Source organism: Camelus bactrianus, chromosome 8 (assembly GCF_048773025.1).
Source record: "Camelus bactrianus isolate YW-2024 breed Bactrian camel chromosome 8, ASM4877302v1, whole genome shotgun sequence".
In the NCBI taxonomy this organism is placed as follows: Eukaryota; Metazoa; Chordata; class Mammalia; order Artiodactyla; family Camelidae; genus Camelus; species Camelus bactrianus.
In genome coordinates, this window is record NC_133546.1 from 56,711,741 (window position 1) to 56,723,960 (window position 12,220).

The 12,220-nt window shown below is 32.2% G+C and overlaps 1 protein-coding gene across 8 annotated transcripts in view; it reads left to right on the forward strand.

The window, feature by feature from the left end:
- Positions 1-12,220, forward strand: part of EPHA7 (EPH receptor A7) — a 164,243-nt gene that overhangs the window by 9,924 nt on the left and 142,099 nt on the right. The window contains exon 4 of one of the 8 annotated variants that reach the window (XM_045511758.2): positions 5,076-8,685. The exons of the other annotated variants lie outside the window; for them this stretch is intronic. Coding sequence (XP_045367714.1) covers positions 5,076-5,137 — 62 coding nt within the window. The 3' untranslated portion in view covers positions 5,138-8,685. Of the gene's footprint in view, positions 1-5,075; positions 8,686-12,220 lie in introns of those variants that run through there. 8 annotated transcript variants of the gene reach the window in all.

The following is a 12,220-nucleotide window of genomic DNA, read 5'->3' on the forward strand; positions in this document are numbered from 1 at the left end:
CAGCTAGACGTTTTCTATTTGTTTTGAAACAATAATAGCATATGAATTAGGGAACCTTTTCCTTTGTCTTGTAAAACTAAATTTTCTCTTACATAACATTATGTGGTCATAATAATTGGCCAGCATTTTTCTGTTTAAAACTGTGTCACAGGGGCCTTCAAAATTAATAGATATTTTTATTTGTGGATATCCTGAAAAATATCTTATAATAAGATTACATTGCTTATGTCTCTTACTTATATTATGTTCCCCAAAATAACTTTTATATGTTCTTTGTACCCCTAAGCCAGCTGCATAATTTTAATGTTTGTAAATCCTACTTAATTTAGAGGGGACTCTAGCTAACAATAATTACTGTAAATGTTTTTGCTAATTTACTGTGTGTAGATACTCTTCCATGTGCTTTACACACGCTAGTTCATTTAATGAGAGAGGTAAATTATCATCTCTATTTCACAGGGAAAAAAGGGCATTGTCAAGAGTAAATTATTGCTTGCAGTTACTTTAAGTAAGTCATATTTGTCCTAGCTTAGTTTCAAACTCAGGGCATTATGATTCCAGAGCCCAGGCTTTTAGCAACAATCAGATTGTCCTGGTTTCCATCAGAAAGTAAGGAAAATCCTAGCAAAAATTGTTTCATTGCTGAACTTAAATGCCTTGCCTCTACTAGTTTGTTATATAAATCACAATACTTATGCGTTAAATTCTCATTTGAATAGAACATTTGAAGAAATAATAATTTAAAAAATGTTTCGGTCAGTGTTGTCTGATAAGGTAGCCAGTAGCCACATGTGACTCTCAGGTTCTGAAAAGTGGCTATTTTAAATTTAGATGTGCTATAAGTATACATTACATGCTGGATTTCAAAAGCTTAATACAAGAAAAAAAGAATGCAAGAAATACCATTAGTAGTTTTTTATGTGGCTTATATATTGAAAGAATGATACTTTAGCAAATATTGTTTGAATAAAATATAATGTTAAAATTAATTTCAACTATTTCTTTTTCCTCTTTTTTAATGTGGCTACTAGAAATTTAGAAGTTACATATGTGGCTTACGTTATATTTTTACTGTACAAACTCTTTAGATGGAGTTACTGAGCAAATATATTTTTCTGTCCTGGTTGAAGAGTTAAATACTTCACGTGGTTGGTCGCTAGCATATAAAATGCCTACGACCCAGCACTCAGTTATCATCCCTACCATAGCTGACATTGTGATGTGAACTCTGAGCAAAATAAATAGAGAAGATATAGGTTCCGGTCCCATTGACCAGCCTAGCAGTCTTCCTTGACACTCCCTGAAGTAGTCAAATCTGTCTGCCCACTGCCCTCTTCCCTTTTCCCTCACTAGTGGTATTTCTTACTGAGTAGAACATCCTGCAGGTTCCACATGTGTGGAAATCAAAAACTGATGGAGATTAATCATTGCTAATAGGCAGAATGCTATTCCACTGGGTAAGTATAAAAATATTCTTAGTGAACTAATCAATTCGTTGAAAAGCAGTGTTCTTATTGACTGGGAATTAACAACAGGTACTTGACAATGATGGTGGATTCAGCAATACCTATTATAAGAACACTTTAACAACACACTATTACACTTAGACTGTAAAAGCAGCGGGTTTTAGTAGTATGCAGATTTTGGTTGATGTGAAGGTGAAATTTAAAATGTTTGCACAGTTAAAAATGGGACATAAAAGAAGACATATAAAAGTGCACAACAAAATTTGCCTGAAAAGTAACTAGGAAATAACATTAAAGGTCTTGCTTTTTTAAAGTGTAATATGTTTTAAAGCAAATCATAGTCTTTTTTGTTTCATTTTGTGTAATTTAACTCAAATGATTTCTATATTACTTGTTAAGAAAAACAGGAACTGTTTGAGTTCTATACTTCTAAGTATAGAATTTAGTAAAAAAAAAAAAAAAAAAAAAAAAAAAAAAAAGCAGTCTTTAACTGCGTTAAAGAGATATATTTACCGTGAAGAAAAGACTCCAATTTCTTCCAAATGAGCAAAATCATCTCATTAAATGTGGTATTATTAAGATTATTCACATTCATTTATTTTGGTTTCAAGAATTGGAACCACATTTGAGTACCAAAACTATTGTCACTTGCAAACTATACCAAGATTACTTAAAAATAGAGTAAAATTACTTCACTGTCATCTACATTAATTCTGCATTGGAATAGACGGAATTAAGTATTAGTAGTGAGAGTTCATTAAATATATGTGATTAAAGGAGTCATGATGCGTCCTTATGGTTCAGCTGAAAGAGGATGTGCATTGGAAGTCAGGTAAATTGGAAACATACCTTTCCTAATTTTTAAACTTAGTGATGTTGACAGAGGAATTAAATCTCTTATTCTTAACTGTGGCACTATGTTCATTTGCAAAAACACTTCCCTCATTGGCATAATTCCAGCACATTGCTGTGAGAGTACTTGCCTCTGGAATCAGTCCAGGCCTGCCTTTATAGTATTTCTCCTGTTTCCTTTCAGTGATCCTGTTAAGAGTTTGAAAACAAATTCCAGTCCCATATTGAGGAAAATTTAAGTGTTTGGGAGAGGATGCTAGTGAGTCTCTAGCCAAAAGAGGGTGGTTAGCCACTTAAAGTCAAATTTATCTGGGCAGTGTCTAGGATGGCAACCCATTGTGATGTTTGTTAAAGTATAATTTGAAATATGAACAACTATAAAAACTGACCACAGTCTTGATCAGTTGTAAGAGCTTTTTATTTTCTTCGTGATTTTAGAAAACATAACTCAATTTTGAAAACCAAATGTTTCTCAAGTCTACTAATATATGGAGAACTTCTGTCTAATTCTTTAGTGTAGTGCTTTTATGAAAACATCTTCTTACAGTTATTTAAAAATATGATTCCAGATAGCATGCTTCGATTGTCAAAAAGTCCTCTGAAAACATTTAGCATATCAGTTACATCATAACTTCCATGCATACTAGCCAATATATTTAGATAAAAAGTATAGTCATTTAAAAAAATTCAGAGAAATTATATTTTACATCTGAAATATTTTTATAAGATTAATAAAATTGTATTGTGAAATGTAATTTGTAATTTTGGGAACTTTTGTACAGTTTGATTCCATTTGAAAATAGAGTAGTATTTGTCAAAGTATGGAGCTTGGTTATTACAACTTGGGTTTGTATAAGTAATCGTAGTTTACTCTGAAAAATCATGTTCATTTTCTCATTTAATCCTTACCACACTACTAAGAGGTACTAAGTATTATTTTTTTCTCTCTTTCAACTTATGAAGAAACTGAAGCTCAGGGTTAATAATAAGTAACAAAATTGGATGAGAATACAGGGTCCTGTTTATCAATCCAAGTCTTTTTTATCCCCACTGCACCACACTGCTTCCTAAAGTGTTGTCCTGGACTTGAACCGATGGATTTTAGTTACTGAAGAACTGATGAAACTTTATTCTAAGTAGGGAGACCATTTGCCTAGTTTGCCTGGATAACTGTTTTACTTACTACTCTTTTTTTTTTTTTGTTTTTAAAAGTGTTCTGATTTGGTTGATAAAATATATGTTCAACCTAATGGTAAAAAAATCCAAGGATATAATTCTGCTTACATGCACATACATCAGAGCATAAGGATGTGTGCGAGCTTCTTGCATTATCTATATTGCTTAATTTTGCTTTTCTGAATTAAAACAAAGATTTAGAAATTTCTTTCTTGATGATTTCATATAAAAGGGAATTCAAATATTCATAGATTTCTAGTTTTTATTATAAGGAATTTCCCTAGTCGTTGCTTCTTAGTATTTTCTATTGTCAAGTTAAAAGACCTATCGTTATTTTAATACTACATAATTTATGGACCTTTAAATGTATAAAATTCAGTAACTTAAAACATTCAATTTAACAGTATTTGTAATATTGAAGTCTGTGTTGATTAGATTTTTGAAAACCTTGTGTTTTTTCCACAAAAGTGTAGCATGTAATTTGTACCATCACCTCTCACGATAAATGAGTCTTGATAATATGTGACATTTATAATCAAATATACACAGAAATGTAAGATACGCTACAGGGTTAATAGCTCAGATGCTGGAGTCACAGAGTTTTAAAATTCTGGCTCCACAACACACCAGGTGCATAAACTAGGACAGTCTCACTAAGCTTTACTTTCCTTAGGTATTAAATGGGGCTAATAAAAATAGGACCTCCCTCATAGGGTCCTTGTCTGAAGTGAATGAAATAATGCATGCAGAAAGCCTAAGAATTGTATCTGGGCCATAGCACATAATCAATGAATGCTTGCTATTATTTTGGTATTAATAATGCAACAAGGATTTGGCTAAGTAAAGAAATCTCATGGCAATGAGTGCATGAACATAGATCTCAAAGGTCATAAAGAGTTAAATGGCCTTTAAGTCAGTAATCTCATCTCTGGTAATTTATTGAGGAAGACATTTCGATGAAAGAAAAGAACTTTTTGTATAACCTTCCTCCTCGCCCAGCAATATATATAATTTTGAAATATTGAAAATAACTTAAATGTCTAAAATTAAGTCCATCATCTAGTCCTTAAAATATCAACAATGTGATACAGAAATTTCAAATTGTCATATTAATTTTGAATGAAAAAATAAAGAATAAAATTTTATATACACTGATATTTAAAATCATGCAAAATATGCATAGGGAAAAGCATAGATTGGAGCATAGTGGATGATCTTTTGTTCTATGTGTTTTTAAAATATGTTGAGCCTTAACTTTTTTTGTAAACAATATAATTATAAGTTCATGTAACCTGGTAATCATACAAGATAACTTGAATTGTATCTCCAAAATACGGGTTTTTAGATTAAGTTAGTGTCTGTATAAACTATAGGGCTCAGGCAAAAGAGCAGTAGTAAATGGCAAGGTATTGTTTGAATGATTTAAAAGGGGGAGATTTAAAGCATTCGACAAAAACAGGTTATAGATTTTGTTTGTTTTTAATATTAATAGATGGCAAGAGCTGTTTTAAGTTTTTCACATGTATTAATTCATTTAGTCCTATAGAGAGGGATTACTAACTCATTTAATCTCTTTGGTAGGCACTTTTATTACCCAGTTTGAAGGAGAAAAACACACTGAAGCTTTACATTTTATATATTAAGTTATGTTTACAGAAGTGACATGTATGCATATTTTTACGGAAGAAAACCAAAGCACAGCGACGGGTGGGCTGCGTACCCACAAGCACACCACGCAGAGCATGCCTCCGCCGACTGCCGTGTGATCAAGGCGGTCTGGGCTCAGAATCGCTGCCTCTCACCGAAACATCGCGCCACATCTTTAGAGATGAGCGTTTATCTATCCAAGGTGTTTTACAAAAAATTAAGTTTCTTTCTGAATATCTTGAAAGGTGATGCAAATCTGAGCACTTTCTTTCGTTTATAATAATTTCAAAATACTGTTATCTCTGTCTTTCCCGGCGTCCTGAATATCTCGTCTACTTTGCCTTTCTCATTCCTGTAACGGGAGTTCTTTTTTCATGGGGCAGTCAGAATTCACTTTGTGAAACATACGTAGACAGTATTACTGTATTATGCAGAAAGCTTCAGGTCCCTAATTACAAATAAAAATCTCCTGTTTCTTAGGCTGGTTTTTAAATCCCTGCAACTTGACCCTATAATTCTTCCCTAACTTTCAATCATATGATTTATCATCCTTGTGACCCCTGTTCCCTCTGCCTGGTGGTACTGGTCTCTCGTTCTCCCGGAAGCACACCCTGTTTTTATGTTTTTATGACGCCCTGTCACTTAACACTTGGTCCCAAATAAACAGAAAAACTAACCATCATGACCTCTCATCGTTACTTATTGTGTCTTAATCTCACACATCCCCAAATTCTTCAGTGACCGCTCTTCCAAATTCTGAAGGTCGCTGCAGGCTGTGCCATTCTCCTGATCCTTACCTTGCCTTGCGTTTTTCTACCCTCAGTGCCACCTACCCTATCTCAGGCTGTTGAAATTTTGCCTTTTCTTACAATTTCAAATTAAACAACACTTACACCTTGTTAGGTGATCCCTCTTTGTAGATTCTTATAAACTCTTTGCCCTTTCCCTATGGGAACCGTCATATGCGATCTGATTTTTATTATTATTTATAATTTCCTTTTACAGCTTCCAAAGCTTCTTAACAGCCAAAACTTACTTATAGCATTCCACCTACCTGCCATCGTACCTAGCACAGTTCCTTGCACCACCTGTCTTCCAATAAATGTTTATCAACTTAAAGACTTTGAGAAATTTGATCATACACTCCTCACTCCCAAGGTAAATATTTTCTTATTTCAAGTTCGTATCACTGCTTAATTTCTTGGTGTGTAAGACTGGTCTCTATGATTAGTCTTAAACTTTGTGAGTATGAGAACCCTGTATTATATTTCATTTTCCTCATAGCATATAGCTAGGCGATAAGCTATGAATTAGCAAACGTGCACAGGAGTCCGCTCCAGGTACTAGGAGTTAATAATGTAACCATATTTATTCATTATCATATTCCCATTTTCTGTTTGTCATTGTCTTTGTGTGTCTTTCTTTTTAACTTCTTCAGCTCCCTCTTTTAATGGAATGAAAGCCATTTCACTCTCTTTACTAATATAATAATTTATATCTTGAGAAAGAGAAAGTTGCAAGAGCCTGGTAACACTTTCTGAAATAAGATCTTGAAGTTTAAATATCTTTATCTTATATGAGAATGTGACTTTTATTATAAGATTATATTGTTTTTCTTCCAAATAGTGTATTGTAAATACCATCTTGATTGCAGAACAAACAAAAATAATAGAAAGGAAAAAACCTGAGAAATCAGTCCCTAAGCTAGTATTACACTCTGTTCTATAAATTGGAAACTTGAATTGGAAATTTGGATTTCCAATAATGGATTAGAAATAATTGGAAATTTGAATTACTTAAATTCAGGAACACATCGAAATGTATTTCTGCTATTTGAGTTATAACTACATTATGATTTTTATAATCTTTATTATTCACTTTCAGAAGCTCATAATATTTGTTTTTGAAAGACATTTTTGAATAGGTAACATGCATAGATCTGAAATAAGTGCCGTTCCTATATGCTCTAGTCCCATAAAACCTTCTCCCAGGGGCACCTACTGTTAATCAGTTTCTTCTGTCCTTTACAGAGATATTTGCTCATAATTCCTTTAAAAATATGGAGAGGCATCATTGTGATACTTAAATTAGAATCATATCACAATATCATTCTGGAATATCGTAGACTTTGTTTAAAATTCTACTGCTTTTTACTCATCTTCAATCATCTTTGTGTTCCCACTGTGCATTGTATATGATAGGTATTCAAAAAATAAAGGACAGAAAGGAGGAAGATCTGATGAAAGTGAGGAAAAATAAGGAAAGAAGGAAGGAAATATGAAATTAATCTGTCTGATTTAACTTCCTTTGATTTACAAACTCAGCATATAACTTCAGAACATTTGCAGTTATTATAACATTGGCAAGTATATAGTCACTCTTTTATATTTCTAGTGGAGTTTTAAATTGGCATCAGTTTCTAGCAGTGTTATAATATAAATCAATGATACCCTTAAATACTGCATTTAATTTGATTTCTTATCTACTTTGAACCATTTCCTCTAAGATAAATTGTCATTAATCTACATAAGATTTTATTTGTGATGATATTGTGTACAGTATAGTTATTTTGTGCAAATAATATTGTTATTTTAATGGGAGAAATTTAACCTAGCTATATATTTGATTTTTTTTTCTATGTGCATAAAAATCTGATGCAGGAATCAGAGAGGAAATTTTCAGAAAACCCTTTTATTTAAATTTTTCTCATATAAGCTTATTTAAGTTGTCTCATCTTCTGCAAAATATCTCGCAAATTTATTTTTGTGAAAGCATGTCTTCATTAGGATATTCACATAGTGTTAATATGTATTAATTCCTGTGGTATTAATACCTGGGAAGTAGAAGGTCACATGCACATATATTTGAGGTTTTTAAAAACCTTGTCACAAAAACAATTTGAATTTAGGTTTAGGTCAAATTAATGAGTTTAAAGATTTTGTTTGTTTGTTTTCTACCTATAATATCAACTTTGTTTGAAAGTTATAAAATCTGTGTGTGCACAGCAAGTATTAATCCCTAAAATTAGCATTTCACAGGAACCCAGAAAAATACATACATCAGTTAAAATAAATGTGCATTATTTTTCTCAAATTTTGTGGTATTTATGAAGAAATAAGGAAGGTTTATTATTTAGTTTACTTTGTTTAGACTGGGGTCATTGAATGACATAGAAAGTAGGGGAAAATACATTCTGGAGCTTAATAATTTGAAACATTTTTAAGGGTTACATTTTCTGTATTGAGTTTGAATTTTTTTAATTTGGCTTATTCATTTAAATTATTTACTGTTGATGATTATGTTATCTCTTGCTTCTAATGTCTTAGAAAATCAGGAGGCTTTGAAAGGACACATACTGTGGTTTATTGTTTCATGTGTCACTCAATTAACACATAGTTTAGCCCCTCATCTATGGTGGTGTCAGCCTCAGACCTGCACTGAAACCATTAACGTTGAACTACAGCCTTTTAGAGAAAACCTAAATCTGAGGAAGTAAGAACTGTGATGCTGTTATGAATAAAATAAAATACTGATCAGAAAATTATCAACTACACGTCTTGTATTTATCTTTTATTAAAGTTAGTCAACAGTCTGTTATGTTAATATTACCTAATGTATTTTTTAAGATCATTCTTTCTCAAAGAATGATTAAGGGTGAGAGTGGGTCAGTGTAGAATATACCTAAAGAATCACTAGATATAATAAAGATATATATATATATAATAAAAATTAAAAGATATAATAAAAATCACTAGATAAATAATAATCATTAATTAATACAATCATAATACAAATTTATTCTGAGAAAAACAAATTGAATATTAGTAAGTTCACTATACTGATCTATGTATTCCAGTGGTTTGTATGTTCTATGTTCATTTTAATAGTAGTTTACTATCATCGGCTAAAGTAGTTCCCATGTAGACAGTGACACGTAAGGGCATTAACCTACCTAATGACATTAATTAATGACATTAATTTAAACTAGGAGTTGGGCTAAATAAATAAGCTTAATTGATTTTTAAAGTGTTTCTTTACATCCTTTACCTTTAACAGGCAAAATAACGTGCACTACACACTGTTTCTATTTTAGTAGATGTTTTCCTGTAGTTTTATCCTTGAAAAGAAATGTAAGATATGCGTCTTAACCACTCAGATATATAAATTCATTATAACACAAATGTTCTGTGGACAGTCTTGTACTCCTTGAAGGTATAATCTCTTCCAAGATAATTAGAATCATAAATTCTTTGTGAGTGTGTGCGTGCGTGTGTGTTTGGGGCGGGGGGAGTTAAGCTTACTTATTTATTTAGTTATTTTTTTAATGGAGGTACTGGGGATTGAACCCAGGACTTCATGCTTGCTAAGCCTGTACTCTAACCACCGAAGTATACCCTGATTCCCAGAATCATAAATTCTTGAAGGTTGAGTGCAACTTAAAGATTTGTTAAAGATAAGTTAGAGGGGTTTTTTTTTGCTTTTTATAATAAATGGGACAAATATAGACCTCATTTATAGTTCTAACAATATATTTATAACATATTCCAAAGTAAAATCAGAGCTTACTGTTACCAGTTTTCTTTCCACTTAAACATAACACACATGCAATACATATACAAATACACACGTATGTATGTACACCTATATACACATACTTATATATGTACACATACAGACACACTGCCCACCTCTACCCCCACCAAGAAGAAAACACACAAGTGAACATAATGAAGCAAAAAAAAAAAAATTTTATTTTTCTCCTTGACCCATTTTTAGATTTCTGAATTCTATTCACTAATCTCTTAATTTATAAGTGCTGAATACTTAAGATTTTTTTTCTCTGTGGGAATCTCAGTTGACAATTAACAAAGAGACTGAAAGCTCATATAGGATATTCTTAGATTATTGTATTTTTTAAAAAAAGAAAAACCAAAACAAAATATAGCTACTTCAGTATTATCTTTAAATTTTGCTCCACAAAGCAAACAATTTATAAACAGATTTTTGCTTCCTTATTTTCAAGTAGATTGTTTATGTTTTCTCTACTATAAGTGAAAGTAAATTTCACTTTTATTTTTAACTTACTTTCAATTTTTGTATTGTTTCACAAGATCCCAAGAAGGTGAATTTTTGTAATTAGTGTTTTTCAGATATTGTGACTATTGTAGGTATTTTAAAATGAGAACAGTGAACACTTCTTACGTTATCAGAAGCCTAGGATTTAGTAGGGAGCAGAAACTGCTGTTTAACCTTGTGGTTTCTGTCTGGATCTCCTCCGAGAAACCTCCAGACTTTCACCCCTCTGTCTGTTTCTCAAGCTGACCTCTAAATTTAACACTTGCTAAGCTTAGACATTCGGGTTGTGAGCTGGAGCTGGGAAAACATGCGGCTCCAGGTTTATTATATTGAGGCAGTATTTTAGTTTGCAAGGAAATTCTGACAGGCACTTAAGTTTGCTATTTCGGCCGTGCTTCTTGCTGTGCCTAATGTTTATTCGACACAAGCGTTATGTACTTGAGCACTGTGTTTTTCAAGACTGAACATAATGATTTGATCTTTTTACCCCTTTGTAAAGTTTTCCAATAAGAAGACACCGCTGCTCACTTCAAATTCAAATAGCTCTCTCACTGATTTTCAGGATTTTTCACCAGGCCGTCACTGTGTGTAGTTATCCCTCTTTCTAATCTACTTCTTTCATCCTTCATGTGAGAAAGTGAATGTTCTTTCCCATTCCTCCTTCCTCTGATTTCTTATTTTTCACCCCCTGCCTCATTTCCTATAGTATCCTAGACTTTGGTCATAGCTTTTCATTGACCTTTCAGAAAATACTACACTATTCCCAAACTTAAAACTTTTCAAACACACTTTCCTATCTATTAAGTGGACTAAAATAGTGAAAGTACATCTTCCTTCCCTCCTGTCTTTATTGATGGAATATCATAGAGCTGGCAACATTTTGCCCTTTTACCATCCTTACATGGCACTGATTCTCTATATTATAATTCAGAGTTGCATATATTAATAGTCAACTAATGAAAAGATTGAACCTTGTTAAATAACTAATGCTCATTTTCATTGCAAGGTTTTGGTCAAATGATGGTATATCTTACTCTTTTGATCTGTAATCCATCCTTTCATGTTGCTGGTAGAATTCTTAATTAAGTGTAACAGGAAATAGAGCTTTTATCTCTTCCATCATTGATAATGTTCATTATTTGCAAAAAATAAAAAATTAAGCTTTTAATATTGAACTGAGAAGAGAGTTTCACAATAGAAATGTAAAATGTTAAATTAAAAATTAAAGCCACAAATCATAATATATGGCAACACTCTTGTAATTTGAATTCTGACTTGTTTTGTTGAGCTAAGAAAATAAACCACACGTTGATCAATGTTGAAGTTTATAGTCCCTTTTGTAACGTTTAGACTGTGGAGTGTGTAATTCTAGAATTACCACTGTCAGTACCAAAAAGGAACTCAATCAAGATGTGTATATGAATGCCTAAAAGTTCTCAACCCTTATTTTTTTTTCGAAAAGCTGTAACCATTTCTGTTATGGTCTGTTTGAATCTGAGAAAGAGAGATGGAGACTTAACAACAGAGGAGTCTGTAGTGATAATTTAAACAGTTTTTTTCCATCAGGAAGGCAGATTAAAGGTGAGTATAAAAGAAGAGCAAGGTTACCATACTGAAATAACTTCTGATCTTTAGTTTTTTAAGGATTTTCTATTGCAGACACAACAAACTACATGTTAGGTCTGTGGAAGACAGAATAAATATTCAGGAGCCTGTGAATACAGCTCATTTAAGCTCATATGACACAAGCTAAGACAGGGTTGATTTGCTGAAAAGCAAAACACTAATGTATACCAGAGTTCACATTAAGCACATCTTTTATTGCAGCCACTTTTAAAAAGCCATTTCCTAACAGATCACATGAAAAAAAGCCCAACAAACAAAACCAAAAAGCCAATTCTGCTTTTGCATATAGGCTAATTTATATTGGAAATAATACACGCTTTATTCCTAGAAGCCTAAAGGGCATGGTTATTTGTTATTCATTAATGCTAACAGATAAC